Source organism: Erpetoichthys calabaricus, chromosome 14 (genome assembly GCF_900747795.2).
Source record: "Erpetoichthys calabaricus chromosome 14, fErpCal1.3, whole genome shotgun sequence".
NCBI lineage: Eukaryota > Metazoa > Chordata > Cladistia > Polypteriformes > Polypteridae > Erpetoichthys > Erpetoichthys calabaricus.
Genome location: NC_041407.2, coordinates 10,130,599 through 10,150,427, shown reverse-complemented (window position 1 = coordinate 10,150,427; position 19,829 = coordinate 10,130,599). Strand labels below are relative to the sequence as shown.

The 19,829-nt window shown below is 44.7% G+C and overlaps 1 protein-coding gene across 3 annotated transcripts; it reads right to left on the bottom strand.

Moving 5' to 3' along the window:
* Positions 1-296: 296 nt before the first annotated feature.
* LOC114665411 (uncharacterized) lies at positions 297-18,205 on the bottom strand. 3 transcript variants are annotated; one of them, XR_007936701.1, is made up of 7 exons: positions 17,203-18,205; positions 14,614-14,729; positions 14,451-14,511; positions 11,961-12,058; positions 4,351-4,411; positions 3,733-4,274; positions 297-1,247 (listed from the first exon to the last, which is right to left on the bottom strand). XR_007936701.1 is itself a non-coding variant. In XM_051936522.1 (6 exons), exons 1-6 carry the CDS (start codon positions 17,695-17,697, stop codon positions 3,972-3,974), a joined length of 1,134 nt encoding a protein of 377 aa, XP_051792482.1. In that variant the 5' UTR covers positions 17,698-18,205; the 3' UTR covers positions 3,516-3,971. The 3 variants fall into 3 exon arrangements, 1 of the variants encoding a protein (XP_051792482.1); XR_007936702.1 differs by having other exon boundaries at positions 17,781-18,205; XM_051936522.1 differs by lacking the exon at positions 297-1,247 and having other exon boundaries at positions 3,516-4,274.
* Between the last annotated feature and the right edge of the window lie 1,624 nt (positions 18,206-19,829).

Sequence of the window (19,829 nt, the reverse complement as noted above, 5' to 3'; positions counted from 1 at the left end):
GAAACACAACGGAGCAGAAAGGAGGGAATGGCATGAAGCGCAATCAGTGACTGCCCGGCTCGGGAGCCTCCTACTAATGCAACAGAACCTGCTTTATCTTTCAAAGAAGGCTTTGAAATCATTTCCATCCTCTCAAGGGACAGAAGTGTACTTGGCAAATAACCTAATGTGCATCTTTCATATGTGTGAGGAAAAATTTGAAACTGTCAACAGTCCAGGCTTGACATTTTAAACCCAAAGCCCTGGAGCTGTAAACCCTGCTTCGCTGAAGATGCCGTGGGCATTGCCTAGTTTGACTGAGCCAACCTGGCCTGCATCAGCACATCAACTGCCCCGTGCAAGTTAATAAAGCGCTGGTGGTTTGGACTGCTGCCTTGCCGATCCAAGTTCACAACCAAGCTGTGCCATTCAATTTTGCATGTCTTCTCCACCCACCGCCTCAGATTGTCTGCATTGACTCAAAGACCTGTCTGCGTTAACTGGTATGTGTGTGTGTGTGCGCGCCCTGAAAAGGCCTGGCATTTATGCAAAAATCTATGGCCACCTGTGAATGCATACTTAATAATAATGCAGAGATGTAGAAGAAGTGACTCCGTTTTATTTAACAGCAAAAACTATCATTTTGGTTCAGCAGGTTCGAATAGAAGTTCCTGACCCCTCAAGTCAACTTAACTCCCCCCTTATTACTAGCAGGCGCCCACTTTCCCTTCTCCTGCTGTTGCTGTGGGTTACACCAGCCTGTGTGATATCACTTGACAGGGGCTTTACCAATTTTATTCAAAGGTGATGTTAGTCATTCACATTCGGACAGGAGTTTAATTTTTACATTTTTAAAGTATAATTTTGAATAGTCAGAATTTGGTTTTGTGATATCTTATTTTTAATAAGTTAGAACTGATGGAGTCCACATTGACTACAGCTGTTAGCCATTAGCAATAATCTGCCATTTTAAGTAATCCGTAATTTTAACTCTAAACAAATATATTTAAAAACTGCTTATTCTCTTTACAACTGTTCCCCTCCCTATGCCAATTTAGTTTGTAACATGCAGAAACACTGAAGCAAGAATCCAGTGGGCAGAGGGGAGGTAGGGGAGTACTCCTCTTCAAAGGGGATCTCGGATCCAACACCTAGAAAGTGAAGAAACTAAAGGATTTAAACACAAGGGGGTGACGATGTGCCACGGCCCCTGGCTTGTGTTTGGTATCCTGCTGGTCCGATGCTCCATGAGCAGACGCTCGCCCAAACTAAAAGAGGGGAGAGAAACAAATACAGGTTAGCAGCTCCACCCTCTGTTCTGTGCTGTACTCTCTCATCTCCTTCCCTTGGATGTGTGAGTTGTGATGTGAACTTTAAAATTTAAAACCAAATATCCCAGGGCTATTACAGAATGTAACCTTTTATTGGCTAACTATAAAGATTACTTCTGGTCTGAAGAAGGGTCCCGAGTTGCCTCAAAAGCGCTTGCATATTGTAATCTTTTTTTAGTTAGCAAACACAAGGTGTCATTTGGCTTGATTTCTCACTACATTCATAATGGCTAACACGGTACAAGACCCTAGTATTACAGACTGTAACTAAATATCGTTATGACTAAAACGGGCCATTCAGCCCATCAAGCGCTTCAGTCCACTTCTACTTGACATGTCTGTTTGCAGCAGTGTGTCTTGTGCTTATGACAGATGTGTGGTTTGGTCACAAAATGGGGTGACTAACAGATTTCTCCCAAAACCAAGCCCCCCCCCCCATCATAAATGATGCTAGTGGGTCCTGATCATTTAGAAATTGAGGAGCACATTTTGTCCTTTTAGGGCACAGGTGTCAAAATCCAGTGGCTGCAGGTTTTCATGCTAACCATCTTCTTCATTAGTGAGCCATTTTTACTGCTAATTAACTTCTTTTTCTTTAGTTTTAATTAACTTGACTCAGGCCCCTTAGTTGTCTCTTTTTCCTTAATTAGTAGCCAAACAATAATGAGACATGAAACAAGCCACCAGCTCACCTGTGCCCATCACACAACATCTGAAAATAAAGAAAGGTGAAGGTCTCAGTAAGGTTGATCTCTCGGGTCCCCAAAACATTTTGACGGTGTTCTTTAGAAAAAGCAGAGAAATCAACAAATTTGGAAATATCTGCTGTGGTAGAATGATAGCAGCAACAAGCCATTGAATTAAATAATGGGCTTAATTAACAGAAAAGAATCGGCTTCTCATTAAGAGATTGGAGTGAAATTGGTTGGAGGGGATGCTCCCAAATCTCGCCAGCTCTCACCACATCAGGAATACCGGTAGGACTGTTTATATGTTACTTAACAGTAAACTGGTCCCTGGATTGTCATTTTCTCCTTCATTCCATATCCTCTGTTGCCACTGCGTCTGGACTGTGCTATGGGCTTGTTGTTAGCGTCATTGTTGTTGAGTTGTGTTATTATTTGTTACAGAGGGTTCGCTGTTTATCTGTAATTAATATTTCTATTTTCATTTTATGCATACCATTCTTAATGATTTAATTTGTGGTTTAGCTGTGAGTGACCGTGTGTGAGTCGGGCCAAGGCTGGGTATGTTCCTGGGGTCCCCACCGAAAAAAATAAATAAGTCGCCCCCTCTTTGATGGTGTGAATCCTAGCATCTCTGTGACCGCTACAGCTCTCCCATCATGCATCAAGATTTAATATCCTTACTTCCCATGTGTAATACCTCGACTGCCCTAGCATAATAATACCTCGACTGTCCTAGCGTAATAATATCCTTACTTCCTATGTGTAATACCTCGAGTGTCCTAGCGTAATAATATTTTACTTCCCATGTGTAATACCTAGAATGTCCTAGCGTAATAATATCCTTACTTCCTATGTGTAATACCTAGAATGTCCTAGCGTAATAATATCCTTACTTCCCATGTGTAATACCTTGAGTGTCCTAGCGTAATAATATTTTACTTCCCATGTGTAATACCTAGAATGTCCTAGTGTAATAATATCCTTACTTCCCATGTGTAATATCCTTGAGTGTCCTAGCGTAATAATATCCTTACTTCCTATGTGTACTACCTCGAGTGTCCTAATGTAATAATATCCTTACTTCCCATGTGTAATACCTCGAGTGTCCTACCGTAATAATATCCTTACTTCCCATGTGTAATATCTCGAGTGTCCTAATGTAATAATATCCTTGAGTGTCCTAGCGTAATAATATCCTTACTTCCCATGTGTAATACCTCAAGTGTCCTAGCGTAATAATATTTTACTTCCCATGTGTAATACCTCGAGTGTCCTAGCGTAATAATATTTTACTTCCCATGTGTAATACCTCGAGTGTCCTAGCGTAAGCATGTGTACATTTTTTTTGACAGGCTGGAGATTCCCTCTGCCATTAAATATTAACATAAAGTCGATCTCTAGCCCCTGATTGTTTGCTTCTCAGATGAAACCCATCTTGGTTGCATTTGTTGGCTCTCACAATCTGCAGAGCATAATGTAAAGGTGGACGGTGACCAGGCTGGGAACTGAACTTGTGCAGCCGAGCAGTGGGACACCCACTTTAAGACACGAGACTGAACTGAAAACGTTGAGGTCAGTATGACTGAAGTGGACGGCCTGCAGTCGGCTACTCTGAATACTGAAGTGACTGGACATGCTAGTCACGGATTCAAAACTTAGGATCGGTGAAGACCCCCTAGGACAGAATGCACTCCTCAATTACTCATTTAACAGTGAAAGCTTGAGATACTCACATGGTGTGACTTGTACAGAACACGTCCAGTCATCTTCTCCTTTACTATCCACTTTGTCCAGCTGGCTAAAATATCCACGAATGTTAAACTGAAATATTAAAAACGGCACCTGAGCATTGGCGACTAAAATGCCAAGGACGAGAGTAAGCCGTTCTTTAGAAGCTGGGCTGAAGTGACTGTTGGAACTGCATGGAGAAGATGGGAGTTTAGAGGTCTTCGCTGGAGTTACTCGACTGCCATTAGGCGGCGACCAGAGGCTCACACCTCTCTGCAGAGGTGAAAAGTGAAGACTCCATTTCTTCTTGTTGCTGGCCTTCGGTGAGGAGGCATCCCCCATCATCTGTATGGATGGGATAGGTGAGCTCCTTGCTGCTGGATGAATTGGCAGATTCTGGGCGGCGACCCTCCATGGCCAGAGGGCTCTTCGCTTCCACTTTTATGGGAGAGGGGGTGTGCAGGATGGCGTGAGACTTGTTTCGGAGAACAACTTTTGTCTTCCGTCTCTTGAGCGGCGCCTTCCCTTTGTAGACGTTCTTTGAGTCCTAGTGACAAATGGAAGCAGAGTGAAGGAAACTGAACAGGACAAGGAGGTGGCGGTGGAGGGACACAAACACTTACTGTGGTGTAGTTGCCACTCAGACAGCTCAGTAGGCTCTTGAAAAAGCTGCTGTTTGCGGACCTTTAAAAGAGAAGAAAAGTGATGAAGAGGTTTAACCATAACAGGAAGTGGAACCATCAAGTGATAAGTCAACCAAGAGCGCTGCTATGGCACACTGGCTTTGAGTCGTGGGCTGCAGTTTGAACTTAATGCCATGGCAGTCAAGGGGCCTGGCGGCGCTCATGCATTCTTATGTCTGATTGATATTTGCAAGTGTTGCTGACCTCCCAGAAACGGCGTAAACCAAATTGCTTTTTTGGAGGATTCAGTTTACCTTCTACAAGAGTAGCAATTTCTCTGCCCATTGGAACTCCTTTGACCCACCGGGTTTGAGAAGAAAACAGAGAGAGACCTATTGATCCACCCCAGCATCCTCACGACTTCCACACTTCATGTTGACTTAAGTGGTGCACACTTTAGGAGGAGCAGGACCACACTGGGACATAAAGGATGCACACAGGACCGCCAATGCCAGGTGCGTTGATTCCTGCTCAGTTTGGGTGGTGCGGCAGCTTCCTCAGTCGTCTAAAAAACACCGTAAATGCGTAATGCATCAAGTCCCAGAGCACTAGGTAACAAAGAACAATGCCAGAGAGACCTCCCACTTGAAGGTACCAGGCCACCACATCTTCGCCATTGTCTTGAAGGCTTTAATGTGACCATGGGCTGCAGATGAACTAGCACACCAGTAGCACCAGATCTGGGTAAAGACAATGAGAGTTAACTACAGGAATGCGGCCAGGTCTCTTAGTGGCCCCCCACTGTCTCCTCAGCTCATTATACTGTGACCGCTGCTGCAGGGGGACGCGGCAGCCCTTCAGAAACCTAAGTGGTTAAAACAGTTTTTCACCCAAGCTTGACAAAACATTGTGGCCTGGCACACTCTTGGATTGCTCATGGCAACCACATTTTATGTACTTTCTGGGCATCAGTGTTAGAATTTCACAAGCAACGATTCATGGCGGCCTTCATCCAATTCTAAAGCCTTCAAGCTGTGACTGTGCGGCTGTTGATCTTCTACTACAAAAGCACCCAGAATCCCTCATCGAAGGCCAGACCTGCCCCAAACTCAAAAGGTGGGTTTTCTGACCTGCACAGACCAAAAATGGAGATTAAAAGTTCAAAGATTTTCAAAATGTTAAAAGTATCGGGGGTCTGGGGGAACGATATAAACCAAAAATAAGGTATTTCTCTTTTTATGCCAGTAGCTGATATCTTCAGTCCAAAAGCAGAAATCAATAAACAGTTTGCAGCCTCCCGTTAAGTTTACCCTCTGGGAAAACAAGTCAAAACAGAAAACAATGCTCTGTGTAACAAACTTGTCTCTCTATTATATAAAAAATCTTTCGACGCGACAAGGCTTTTTAGGAGACGAGACTTTTTGGAAAAGATTTTTACAAGTTCCACAAGACGAGAATATTGCCATGAGATTCTTTCAAGTCCCGCCCTCCTATCAATCATTTTCAAACAAGATCACGGTCCTCTCGGTCTTCTGAATGCTTTTGTCAGACACACTTCCTGTGCTCTCAGCTCTTATAAACTTTAACGTTTTCCTCACTTTAAGTTCCCAATTAAAGAAGATGTATTATGTCCAAATCTTATTGAAGAATTTCATCATGAAGGGTTATCAACAGAAAAAATGAGTACACGGGTAATCCTAGGACCGAGAAACGAGGAAGTCAAACGAATTAATGCCAAAAATGTCGATTGGTAACACGGCAGATTGGTTAAATGCGTATCAATAGACTATCCTGAAACAGTTGGTGGTGATGGTGTGGAAGATGAAAACATCCATCCATCCATCCATTTTCCAACCTGCTGAATCCAAACACAGGATCATGGGGGTCTGCGGGAGCCAATCCCAGCCAACACAGGGCACAAGGCAGGAACCAATCCCGGGCAGAGTGCCAACCCACCGCAGGACACACACAAACACACCCACACACCAAGCACACACTAGGGCCAATTTAGAATCGTCAATCCACCTAACCTGCATGTCTTTGGACTGTGGGAGGAAACCCACGCAGACACGGGGAGAACATGCAAACTCCACGCAGGGAGGACCCGGGAAGCGAACCCAGGTCTTCTAACTGCCAGGCAGCAGTGCTACCACTGCACCACCGTGCCGCCCAGATGAAAACATCAACTTACAATATCACGAAGACAACCGTTAACATTGGTCTTCCACCGCATGAAATACTGTAAAGAGAAGGATGTATCCAAGAAAGGTAATGTGGTACATCTTCAGGGGATAACATTAGACACCAAAGGAGATCTTGATATGCCATTCGTATTAAAACGTTTAACGTTTCTCGTTAGAATAGCTTTTGCAAAGACAATTAACAAATCTCTGAGCCAAACATTTGAAAAAGTTGTTTAATTTAATAGAGAGAAAGAAACGAAATTCAATTATGGGCAGTTATACGTCGCGATGTTGCAAATGTAACACATCCATCCATCCATCCATTTTCCAACCCGCTGAATCCGAACACAGGGTCACGGGGGTCTGCTGGAGCCAATCCCAGCCAACACAGGGCACAAGGCAGGAACCAATCCTGGGCAGGGTGCCAACCCACCACAGGACACACACAAACACACCAAGCACACACTAGGGCCAATTTAGAATCGCCAATCCACCTAACCTGCATGTCTTTGGACTGTGGGAGGAAACCGGAGCGCCCGGAGGAAACCCACGCAGACATGGGGAGAACATGCAAACTCCACGCAGGGAGGACCCGGGAATCGAACCCAGGTCCCCAGATCTCCCAACTGCGAGGCAGCAGCGCTACCCACTGCGCCACCATGCCGCCCAAATGTAACACAACATGTGAAAATTAAAATCTGTTTAAAATGTACATCCGCATCCCCATACACGAGTGGCAGAACCGCAAAGAGGCTAGCAAGTAGCGCTGGCACAGAAGGTTGGTGAGCAAAGCGAGCAGGGGGTAAAGCCCCCTAGTAAATACTAAAAGCCAACATAAATGGAGTAGGAAAGGTCCATCCAGCATCCACTGCTGTACTGACGTGTGACAGCCCAGCATCACAAGCGTGTTTATGCACTTTTAGTTTGGTTTTGTTTTAAGAATGTCAGTACCTGACCACACGATCGACGCTCCCCTTGTGTTACTGTAGGTTACCACAGATCAAAGCTTAGTGCCTTCCACACTGCCCTGACGTGAACATTGACAGTTGCTACATTGTGAACGTCTTGCTTGTCCTTGCACTTGATCAGTCATTTTGCGACTTAATGGCTTCTCTAGTCCGTCTCTCATGACTTAAATCACCAAGCATAGCATGGTGGTTCAGTCGCACAGTGCCGTGTGCATCAGTTTCACTATCCGTGTCGACATCTGATCACCAATTCACAGTGTCGTCACTATCACTCGCTACAGCTAATGATTTAGTTCGTTCTAAAACTGGCTTTACAGCTTCTCCTTTTACATGTTGTGTTTGTTTTTTGTGTTGAAGACGGCACTCCACTCCTGAATGTCTTGGAGGTCCTACAGAGGGGTGTGGCGGATGCCCCATTGACACTGGATCTGGGGGAGCATCCATGGAATGCACACTACGTCCCCTGAAAACACTTGGCGGCAGCCTCCCTGGGATGCACCGGGGCCACAATTGTGGAACACCAGAGCTCCTCTCTGTTCATCAATTCTGCTTATGGTTTATAAAGCCTTAAATAATCTCACACCATCTTATATATCGGAAGGTTTGACACCTTATATTCCAAATTGCAACCTCAGATCCTCAACTGAATGTCTTCTTAGAATTCCAAGAGCAAAACTTAAAAGAAGTGGTGAGGCGGCCTTCTGCTGTTATGCACCTAAAATCTGGAATAGCCTGCCAGTAGGAATTCACCAGGCTAATACAGTGGAGCACTTTAAAAAACTGCTGAAAACACATTACTGTAACATGGCCTTCTCATAACTTCACTGTAATTTAAATCCTGATACTCTGTATATCCAATTCATTATAATAACTATTCATTCAAAATTTGTACTAACCCCTACTCTCTCTTCTGTTTCCTTTTCCGGTGTCCTTTTGGTGGTGGTGGCATCTACTCAAAGCACCATGATGTTCCAACAGTGATGGATGGATTAAAAGCCAGAAGTCTGTATGACCATCAACATCAAGTGACTCCGTGAGAACCCGAACTACAAAGAGGACTATTTCATTTATGTGGGGTAGAATATGCCCTGAGGGGACTGGGCGGTCTCGTGGCCTGGAACCCCTACAGATTTTATTTTTTTTCTCCAGCTTTCTGGAGTTTTTTTTTTGTTTTTTCTGTCCACCCTGGCCATCGGACATTATTCCTTTTCTATGTTAACTAATGTTGTCTTATTTTAATTTCTTATTTTGTGTTTTATTTTTCTTTTCTTCATTATGTAAAGCACTTTGAGCTACTTTTTGTATGAAAATGTGCTATAGAAATAAATGTTGTTGTTGTTGTTGTTGGGCTCCGTGGCCACCGCCAGGGGGAGCTGCACGGCTTCCTGAGCCCGTCTGGGCTGTAACGCAGCCACACCCGGAAGTACTGCCTTAATTAGGTTAATTATCACCTGAAGCACATCCGGGTGGGCTATAACAGGAGCCTGCAGCCACTAATCGAGCAGCCAGAGTCCGGGAGGAGGAGGACAAAGCTGCCTAGGAGGAGTGGAGGAGAAAAACGAGTGATTTTTGTGGCGTTTTTCTTTTGTGTGTGTTTTTGGGGACTGTGTAGAGCCAGTGGGACACGGGGAAGACGTGTCCCACGGCTGAAGAAAATAAATCTTTTTTGTTCATTTTATCTGTGTCTCTGCTGTGAGTCTGTGTCGGGTTGACGCCAAGAGAGCACTTATCCCACAGGGACAAAATGAATAGATGAATAGATCTAATTTTATCCATTAGATCTGAATTCTGCAGACTGAGTGTTACTCAGGCTTAATATTGTACATCAGCTCATAACCACATACCTACGAGATACTCGAGGTTCACTATTTTTACATTATTTCTGAGCCTGAGTGTGTTGCAGGAACCAAGCAAGTAAACCCAAAAAAAACCCACAATTGCATGACAACAATCATAAACTACACAAAGCAACAATGGTGAGGCTGACAGGAGAGGTGGTCCACAGTCTGAAGTGAGAGATTCAGAGTCTCCATAAATACTCACTGAGCATTACGGCAGCTGCACACATGGGTGGCCTTGCCTCCTTGGGTGCCACATACAGGGCAGACAATAAACGGCAGATTAAACCAAGTGACAATAAACAACATATAAGCAAACCAACAACATGATACCCAATATTTGAAAATCAAATAGATTAAACCGAAAATCTAGTCGTGGCTGAATCATAAGGGTGATGCACAGCTGCCCAGACGCACACCATCTCTTAAATGAAAAACTGGTCTCTGCTCATCTTATTACGCTGTCTGTGTGTGTGTGTGTGTGTGCGCGCGCCCATGTCCATGCATGTCTGCCATGATCTTATCAGCCCCCAGATACCTTCATATGACATAACAATGGCAAGAAAACACCCGCATTAATGAAATGAAATGTGAAACAGCAGATGATCCAAGTGTTTCTCGCGTGTTAAGCTTTCTTTTTCACGTTCACTGAAGGTGCCTGTGGGTAACATGTGCAGGCGTTCAACATGTGGTAACCCTGTCTTCTGCTGCCATCAGTCCTTACACATTTCTGTCTGAGTATGTGAGGTACATGGGCTCTCTCCAACAGTATTTCGTTTTTTTTATAAAAACACACAAGTTAGTCTCCTCTTTCACTTTTTTGTCCACATTACCCCAGCATTTTTAATCCCTGAAAATGGAGAGTTTTGAAAATGCTCTCCAGTGTCCGCTCAGGGTGGCTCTGATTGGTTTACGCCGATTACATAGCCCTTCCCTGATTGGATCCTGCTCATGACAATATCTCATTCCCCAACTGGACACCCTTCATGGAGCAAAGCCATAGTCCAACATAGCGGGCACTGGAATCGCTTTGTGCTGCTGACCTGTATGTGTCTAATGTGTGTTTGGGACAGTTTGAATGTTGCATGCGTGTGTAAAAAGGCAGACAGGTCATTTACTGGGCCCATGGCTGGCAGTGTTGACATCCCCTCAAGGATTATTTTATCGATTGTGTGCATGCCCAGTTTAATTGAATGGCTATGTCATATACATTTTTTTTTATAACTGCGTGCGGAGATACTTTAATAAGCCAAGTGAAAATGCTAAGGTGAATGGAGATTGTTTTCAATTTTAATTTTAATATAAAAGTAGTAGTGTGAATGTCCCCAGCGATCGATGGTAGCAACTGAAACCTGGCAGAGAACAGGCAGGTGGGAGGCTGGAGCCATGTGTACTGAAGCAGCTCTGAGGGAGACAGGCAGAATGGCACAGCAGGTCAGACCGGGCAGAGAAAAGAAAAGGGTGGGCAGGCGGTGAGCCCTGTCAGCGTGAGAGCTCCCCTTTAAGTGAGATGTCACACATTAACAAAGTGCCAATGGAAATAACACTGTGGCCATCGCCTTGAGCAGCCAAATGCATTTTAGGATCTTTAGTTATTTAGAGTCTAGTAGCCCTCGGCCACCTGCTCTTAATACGCTTTCTGCTTTGCTCTTCTAGTGCGGTTGTCCATTTTATTATTATTATTATTATTATTTATCACGCTTATATTAACTTCACCTGTTTGTTGTCTGGTACAAATTTTGTAATCGATATTTAACCCACTTCCTATTGTCCAAATGACTTGAAATTTTGCACACTTACTCACTTCCGATGACAGTACATGAATCAATAATCATTTTCAATAATTGATCAATTAATCCATGTTAATTAAGAAATTAAATTTTCATATGAAGAATAATTAAAGATTTCACCAATAGATGGCGCTAGTAACTGACAGAAATATTACCCACTTTTTGCATCTTGTATGAAGCTGTGTGCAAATAAACGTCAAAGGAAGTGTTAAAATATTGATTACAAAATTATACTAAAACAAACTAAAAACTATCCATCCATCCAGTATCCAACCCGCTATATCCTAACTACAGGGTCACGGGGGTCTGCTGGAGCCAATCCCAGCCAACACAGGGCGCAAAGCAGGAAACAAACCCCGGGCAGGGCGCCAGCCCACCACAGGCAAACTCAAAACTAAAAAGTTGAAAATAATATATATACTGTATAAAAAAATACTTTTTAAAAACCACTCTTATATTGAATTAAAAAGTGAATAAAAAAAGTAAAAAAATAAGCCTCTCATACATCACTCGTAAAATAAAAACGTTGGCGCTTTTCATCAATCAACATTTAAAAAAGCGCCCACGCTTTTATTTTTTACAATAGTGCTCTGCATTGGCCTCACTAATTTAACCCAACATGGAGGGTTGAGGGTGTGACACAAACAACGTGACTGGGAATGGCATTCAAGCCCAGAACACTGGATTTGTGAGACAGCATCGCCAACCTCTGTGCCACCGTGCCCTTCATAAATATTCTGATACTGTAGGAGGTTAGATGTCACGCCACAGATTAGCCCTGCCAGAGACCAGGAGGAGAAAGCACCACAGAGTGGTGAGTCAAATACTTACATGCTTGTCTTTGTCTCCGCGTTATAAGCAATCATCTTGATTGATTTGTTTTTCAAGTTAATCTGCTCGTCCTGCTTATGGAGGGGAGACTTTTTGCCCTGAGGGGGAAAAAAAATAGAAAAATAGAAGTTGGAACAAGGGACAGTTTCAAAATAGTGCCACCTTGTGGAAATACGAGTATATGCAGTCAACTTTTAAACAGACTTGTTTCCGTTTATTTGCTTAGCAGATGCTTTTATCCAAAGTGACTTACAAAGGAGGACAACATAATCGAGTAACATCAGTCTATGGACTGTTTTCACCAAGTGTAGCAAGACAAGTGACAAAAATTGATCACCACCACTGAAGAGCTACAAAATGAGCATGACAAAAATGAATTAATATATTAACGATGTGGCAGACAGCCACAAGGCAAAAAAAAAGAACATTCCTGAACAATCTGAGGGAAATTCACACCACAGCGGGGCTTTCAGCTGCTTCTTAAACACGTGGTGGGAGTCAGCAGTTTGGATGGAGGTGGGCAGCTTGTTCCACTACCTAGGTGCTACACATGCAAAGAGTCAAGATTGAGATTGGATACCAGTGCCAGAGGTGGCAACAGCGGCCGCAGTTCACTGGCACACCTGTGGGGGGAGAGAAGGAGCACAGGAACTCCCCAGTGTCTACATAGATACAGGTGCTAGCCCACCAACTAGTCTGTAGGCAAGTATTAAGGATTTGAACTCAATGCATGCTGTTACAGGGAGCCAATGTAGTGACTTGAAGAGAGGAGTGACGGGGGTTCATCTCGGCTTGTTAAATAAATGACAGGCCACTGCTTTTTGGACCATCTGCAGTGACCTGATGGCACAGATGTGACAAGTGCAAAGCCTGGACCAGAAGTTGTGCTGCATACTCAGTCAGATTAAGCCTATTTAAGGCATGGGCATGGCAGCCCTGGAATTCAAAGCAGGACACACAGACGCTCCAGTTTAGTTTACAATCACCAGTTAGCCTTTGAAATGTGGAAGATGGAGTGAGTGTACAAATGACCCAGCTGAAGGCAGGAACACCGGCCACTATAAAAGACGGTCACAGGGTCACCGACTTCGCAGCATCAGCAGAGCTTCAGGAAATGACCAACAGCCTTGACGTCAAGTCTCCGTGGTGCAGATTCATGTTGAGAGCAGGCACTTGCTCACTCTCTAGGTGGGCACTTATTCACTGTGGGTGTAGTAGCTAAACATTACGGATGCATTTCAGGTGTTCCGTTTTTATAAGCATTGACATTTCTTTTGCATGCTTCAGGTTTTGTAAGAATATGAGAAGACAAAACCCATTATGGGTGAGGGATTTCTCAAGAAATGAATATGCATTTGTTCTTTCACGCTCATATTTTCCCGAGTGCCCTTTTGGTGTTCTCAGAGCCCATTCAGTATTAGGAGCAGTGGCACCCACTATGGCAACAAGAGGAGCGACAGCAATGGCACCTCGATGGATAAACGCATGGCTTGGACATCTGGCTCATTTTAGGGCACCTCGCGATGAAGCATATTAGTTGCTTACAAGATGGCTTCTAACACTCTGTAGGAAGTGAGGTGAACACACACGTATAGTGTGTCATGTTTATGTGCCAGGTGGAACAGCTGGACATGTTGGCTGTAAGCATCCCCGCAGAATGGCTTCACTAGTCCGTCTCTCAGAAGACCAAGCCAACATCTACATCTGCTGATCTCTGTAACAAAGTCGGCCACTGGGCCCTGGTGTCCAACGGAGTGGACATGATGATTTCCAGCCAGTTGGTGACTTACCATCGCACCTAAACATAATTTGAAGATGTATCAAAAAGGAATGGAACTGTTCTGGTAAGATCAGGTAAGGGTGACCAATTTCTGCTCTGGTAGACCACCTGTTAGTGTTTACCAGTAAAGGAGCTTTGTCAGTAGAGAGAGACACAGTTGGTCTGCAACATGGCAGGTCAGAGACGCCCCGCCACTCTCAAAACCTCACAACCTTCTGTTAGGTGGCTTTGAGTGCCATCGTTGCCATCTACAATGTTAGTCCCCCTCCATCAAACATGCACACACACACGGGGCAGAGAATGTTTTTGGGCAAACACGGGTACGACAGGATGAGCCTTGTTGCCCCTCATAATCAAACCAGCAGAGGGAGGGATGCCAGGTCCGTTCACCTCTTTCGGGATGGGATGGCACGCAGCTGTGCAGATGGATTAATGCCAACCAAAGCTTTAGGAGGTTCAACTGTTCCTTTGCCAGTGCCACTCTTGCACCTCAAAAAAAGCCTTGAGACTGGCTGTGACATGAAAATATACATTAATATTTTACATGAAAGGCACTACATAAATATGTTTACAGCCAGAGTTGTTACCAACAAGGAAGGAACAACATAAATACTTTTATACCCACAGTCATGAAAGGCACTATATAAGTAATTTAACAGCCACTATTGTTAACCTCCTTTGATTTCAATCAGGTGTCGTTCATGACTCACCTTCTCCTGGACGCCATTCAGGCGCCGCTTCAGTCGATTCAGGAAACTCCCGCTGGACAACCTTAAAAAAAAAAAAAAAGGATGAAGAAGAAGGGAAAGCACAAATGACGAAGTGCCAGGAGAAGATGGGCACAGCCGAAAAGAAAAGAGTCAAGCTACTTACATGACCCCCTCCACCTTTTCGGGGGGAGGCTCGATTGGGCTTTCGCGCTCTTTAAATCCAGTCTTTGAGACTTCAGTCAGGGCTTTAGTCTTCCCACTTACAACGTGTGACGTGTCCTGCACAGAAACAACATTTTCTTGATTTTATTATCCCGACCGAAACTGAATTCTTTCTCTCTGTTTTGTTACATTTCTTCTGCTACCCTCAAGTGCATCCCACTGTCCTGGGCTATTAGTATTAAGTCGAGGTGTGGCAGGAGTGTTACTGGATGCCGGACATGGGACAAGGTGGACAGCGTGAAGACACTAACTCAATATACAGACAGCCGAATTGGTGAACCTAAGTGTTCCTGACTCCACCGAACCAAGTCGACAGATAGATAGACAGACAGACAGACAGACAGACACTTTATTAATCCCAAGGGGAAATTCCCATACTCCAGCAGCACCTTACTGATACAAAAAACAATATTAAATTAAGGATTGGTAATAATGCAGGTAAAAAACAGACAATATCTTTGTATAATGTTTATGTTTACCCCCCCGGGTGGAACTGAAGAGTCGCATAGTTTGGGGGAGGAACGATCTTCTCAGTCTGTCGCTGAAGCTGCTCTTCTGTCTGGAGATGATACTATTTAGTGGATGCAGTGGATTCTCCATAATTGATAGGAGCCTGCTTAGTGCCCGTCGCTCTGCCACAGATGTTAAACTGTCCAGCTCCATGCCAACAATAGAGTCTGCCTTCCTCACCAGTTTGTCCAGGCGTGAGGCGTCTTTCTTCTTAATGCTGCCTCCCCAGCACACCACCATGTAGAAGAGGGCGCTCGCCACAACCATCTGATAGAACATCTGCAGCATCTTATTGCAGATGTTGAAGGACGCCAGCCTTCTAAGGAAGTATAACCGGCTCTGTCCTTTCTTGCACAGAGCATCAGTATTGGCAGTCCAGTCTAATTTATCATCCAGCTGCACTCCCAGATATTTATAGGTCTGCACCATCTGCACAGTCACCTCTGATGATCACGGGGTCCATGAGGGGTCAGGGCCTCCTAAAATCCACCACCAGCTCCTTGGTTTTGCTGGTGTTCAGGTGTAGGTGGTTTGAGTCGCACCATTTAACAAAGTCCTTGATGAGGTTTCTATACTCCTCCTCCTGCCCACTCCTGATGCAGCCCACGATAGCAGTGTCATCAGCGAACTTCTGCACGTAGCAGGACTCCAAGTTGTATTGAAAGTCCGATGTATATAGGCTGAACAGGACCGGAGAAAGTACAGTCCCTTGTGGCGCTCCTGTGTTGCTGACCACAATGTCAGACGTGCAATTCCCAAGACACACATAATGAGGTCTGTCTGTAAGATAGTCCACGATCCATGCCACTAGGTATGAATCTAATCCCATCTCTGTCAGCTTGTCCCTAAGGAGCAGAGGTTGGATTGTGTTGAAGGCGCTAGAGAAGTCTAGAAACATAATTCTTACTGCACCACTGCCTCTGTCCAAGTGAGATAGGGATCGGTGTAGCATATAGATGATGGCATCCTCCGCTCCCACCTTCTCCTGATATGCAAACTACAGAGGGTCGAGGGAGTGTTGAACCTGTGGTCTCAGGTGGTGAAGCAGCAGCCGCTCTATGGTCTTCATCACATGTGATGTCAGAGCAACAGGCCGGATGTCATTCAGCTCACTAGGACGTGATACCTTTGGGACTGGGGTGATGCAAGATGTTTTCCAAAGCCTCGGGACTCTCCCCTGTTCCAGGCTCAGGTTGAAGATGTGCTGTAGAGGACCCCTGTGTGGAGTTTGCATGTTCTCCCCTTGTCTGCATGGGTTTCCTCCAACATAGTACCAAAGACATGCAGGTTAGGTGCACTGGCGATCCTAAATTGCCCCTAGTGTGTGCTTGGTGTGTGCCCTGCAGTGGGCTGGCCCGGGGTTTGCTCCTGCCTTGCACCCTGTGCTGGCTGGGATTGGCTCCAGCAGACCCCTGTGACCGTGTGTTAGGATATAGCGGGTTGGAAAATGACTGACTGACTATTAAGGACCACTAAGTAGCTTGATAGATATGAAAGGCACTATATAGATCAGGCAGTTGGATATGCAAGGCTATATATCAGCTATCTAGATATGAAAGGCACTAGATAGATCAGACAGCTTGATATACAGAGATGACAGATATTATATAGCACAGTTAGCTAGGGATTGATATCTAGATTGAAATTACCTTAAAGAGAAGCTTTTTACAGAAGGAAAGGAGGAGTGACCATTCCAAATTAGTGTCAGTGTGAGTGGTCCCCAACTCGGAGGGTCTCTTTGAACCCATTGCTGTCAGGACAGGACGCCACCCACTCGCTATCATGGACCGAGAAGGAGCTGATAGGATTGCGCTCCGCGTTAGTTAATCCGGCGTCTAGCTGCCGTATCCAGTCCTGGTGGTATTCGGCGCAAGGGGGCGCGAGTCGCCCACCGGGAGGGCTCTCAATTTGTTGTTACTTTCAATAACGCTGTTACTTACCTTTGGGGTGGGGGGAGGAGGGGCTCGACACAGCTACCTCCACCTCCCGTTTTCTTGCCCCTTCACCTCTGCCCACTTACCTTGTGTACGCCTTTGCCGTCGCCTCCTCCACAGAGGTCCACTTGTTTTTCGGAACTCCGATTCATCTCTTTAATGTAGGAGCGCGATGACTCCAGACTTGCCACAAGTGCCATTTTCTCTTGCTTAGTCCGTTCCAGCTTCTCCTTAAAGTACAGGACCTCTGCCATTTTTTCTTTGAGCGCCTCCTCTTTAGCCTCCAATGCCAGTTTCATGCGGCATTTCTTGGAGCTCACATGGTTGAGGCGTAAGACGACGCATGTGTATTGACTCACCGCCCTCCTCAAAATATTAATGCAAAGAATGCCAGTGGGCACGACAACCAGCGAGGCCAGGACCCCCGACGAAATTAAAAGGTCCTGCACAATGGAGGTCTGCGCTATGAAGGGCTCGTCGACCGAAGGTGTCGTCAACAGCGCGTACAAATAAAGACTGAAGCAGCGGAACAGCAGATACATTTTCTGTGCCACCCCAATCCCCTTCTGAATGACTGGCATCCCGCTCTTCGACGGCTTAAAGGTTATGCCGGCGGGCAAACGAGAGCAATTTAACCCGTTACGGGCCCTGAGCCGTCACCTACCTCACGCGAGGATCCCCCAGTGTGGCTCATTGGTCGGACATTCCTGAAGCTACAGCATTAAACAGAACGCCGCCAACTTTATGGACTCGGCGTCGCTTTTTTAAAGGATTTCCAAATGGACGGATGGGTTTCCTTCACACACAGGGCTAGACAGATTCGTCTAGTAGCTCAGCAGCAACATCTGTTGGTAAACCCAAGCGGCCACACGGAGGACATGCGAACTCCACATAGACGCAGAATCCGCGCGGAGAGAGCCATATGTAAAGCCCAAACCCCCAAGGCACCTGCTGCTCGCTATGTCCTGATGGGGCCTAACCCTGAGATGGAAAAGTAGAAATAGGAGAAGCAAAATATAGGACAGCTAGATAGCTAGCTTGAGATATGAAGGTACTATACACGTCAGACAGTTAGCTAGCTTGATAAAGATATAAGGCACTTATACATGACTGCCAGCTAGCTTGATAGATATGAATGGTGCAATATGGGTTAGATAGTTAGGTTCACAGAGATATAAAAGACACTATATATGACAGTTGTTACTTTATAGGTATAGAAGGCATTATGTAGGACTGCTAGCTTGATATGAAATCTATATATTTGCAGCTGGAGATCCACAAAGGGAGAAAAAATGAATCACGTATCATAAAGTAGTTTTTATTCCTGAGCTTTCAACCCCTACCAGGGGTCTTCATCAGAGGATAATGCTCAGACTTACAAGAATCAAAGGCAATATATAGCAAAACATTACGTGGAGGGGGCGATTCATTTTTTTCTCCCTTTGTGGATCTCCAGCTGCAAGCAGTATCACAGACCTTCTCTTCCATATATATATATAATTACCAGGTAATTAGGGCGAAGCACGTGTCGCGTACTCTTTGCATTATTTTACAGTAAACTATTTCAACCATTCTATGATCTGCTTCTCGCAACTGAAATGAGGGCACCGTGACGGATGTTAGCTGACTTGCTGACCAACCACAAGCGTTACCTGGTAGGTAACCACCCATACAATCAGATTGTGACACAGACTACGAATGCAATGAATGTAATTACCCCGATCTACATGCTGTCAAATGAGTGAACCACACGCCGTGGCGCAACGTTAGAGGCTTCGTCTCTGGCGCTGATGTCCGAGGTTCAATTCCCCGAGAGGGGGGTGCAGTGAGTGTGTACGCCTGATGAGCCCAGAATTAGGGCGAAACACGTGTCACGTACTCTTTGCATTATTTGACAGTAAACTATTTCAACCATATATATATCAAAATGTATGTATATTCCAGCTGGAGCGATTTTCATGAAACTTGGAAAAACATATTTCTCATTGGTCGACTAAAAATACTGTAGGGTCAAATCAACCCTTTGGGTGATTTAGCGGTCTTGTATGTTATCATCCAGTTGACACTCCGAGCGACCACCAGAGGGCGAACTGGGGTGACTGCCAGCATTCTTCATGTTTGAGCGCAATGGCGCCCCTGTTGCTTTTAAAATTAAATAGAGTTGGCCGGTTCTGAGCGTCAACTGGATGATAACATACATACAAGACCGCAAGACAAGCATATTAGTGAGTCTTCATGGTTTGTTAATTTATTTTTAAAGTTTTTTTTCGTACTTTTCGCCAACAATTTAAAAAAAAACGTTTATTTTCATTCCTGGCAACGCCGGGTATTTCAGCTAGTATGCTATATAGGTCAGATAGTTAGCTTGATAGAGAGAGATATGAAAAAAATATATAAGACAGCTAGCTATCTTGCTAGAGATAGTTAGCTTAAGAGATATATGAAAGGCACTATATAGGATAGCTGGCTTGAGATATGAAGGTTCTATAAAGGTTAGCTAGCTTGTTAAACAGATATACAAAAGGCACTATATATGACACCTAATTACTTTATAGATGTGAAACACACTATATCAGTCAGCTAGCTAGGGATATGAAAGGCACTATATAGGTCACATAGTTAGCTTCATGGAGAGATGGCCCAATATGGCTTTTATTTTTGGGAAAACTTGACAAAGTTAATCAAGTCCAAAGACATGGCTTTTGAGTGTAAC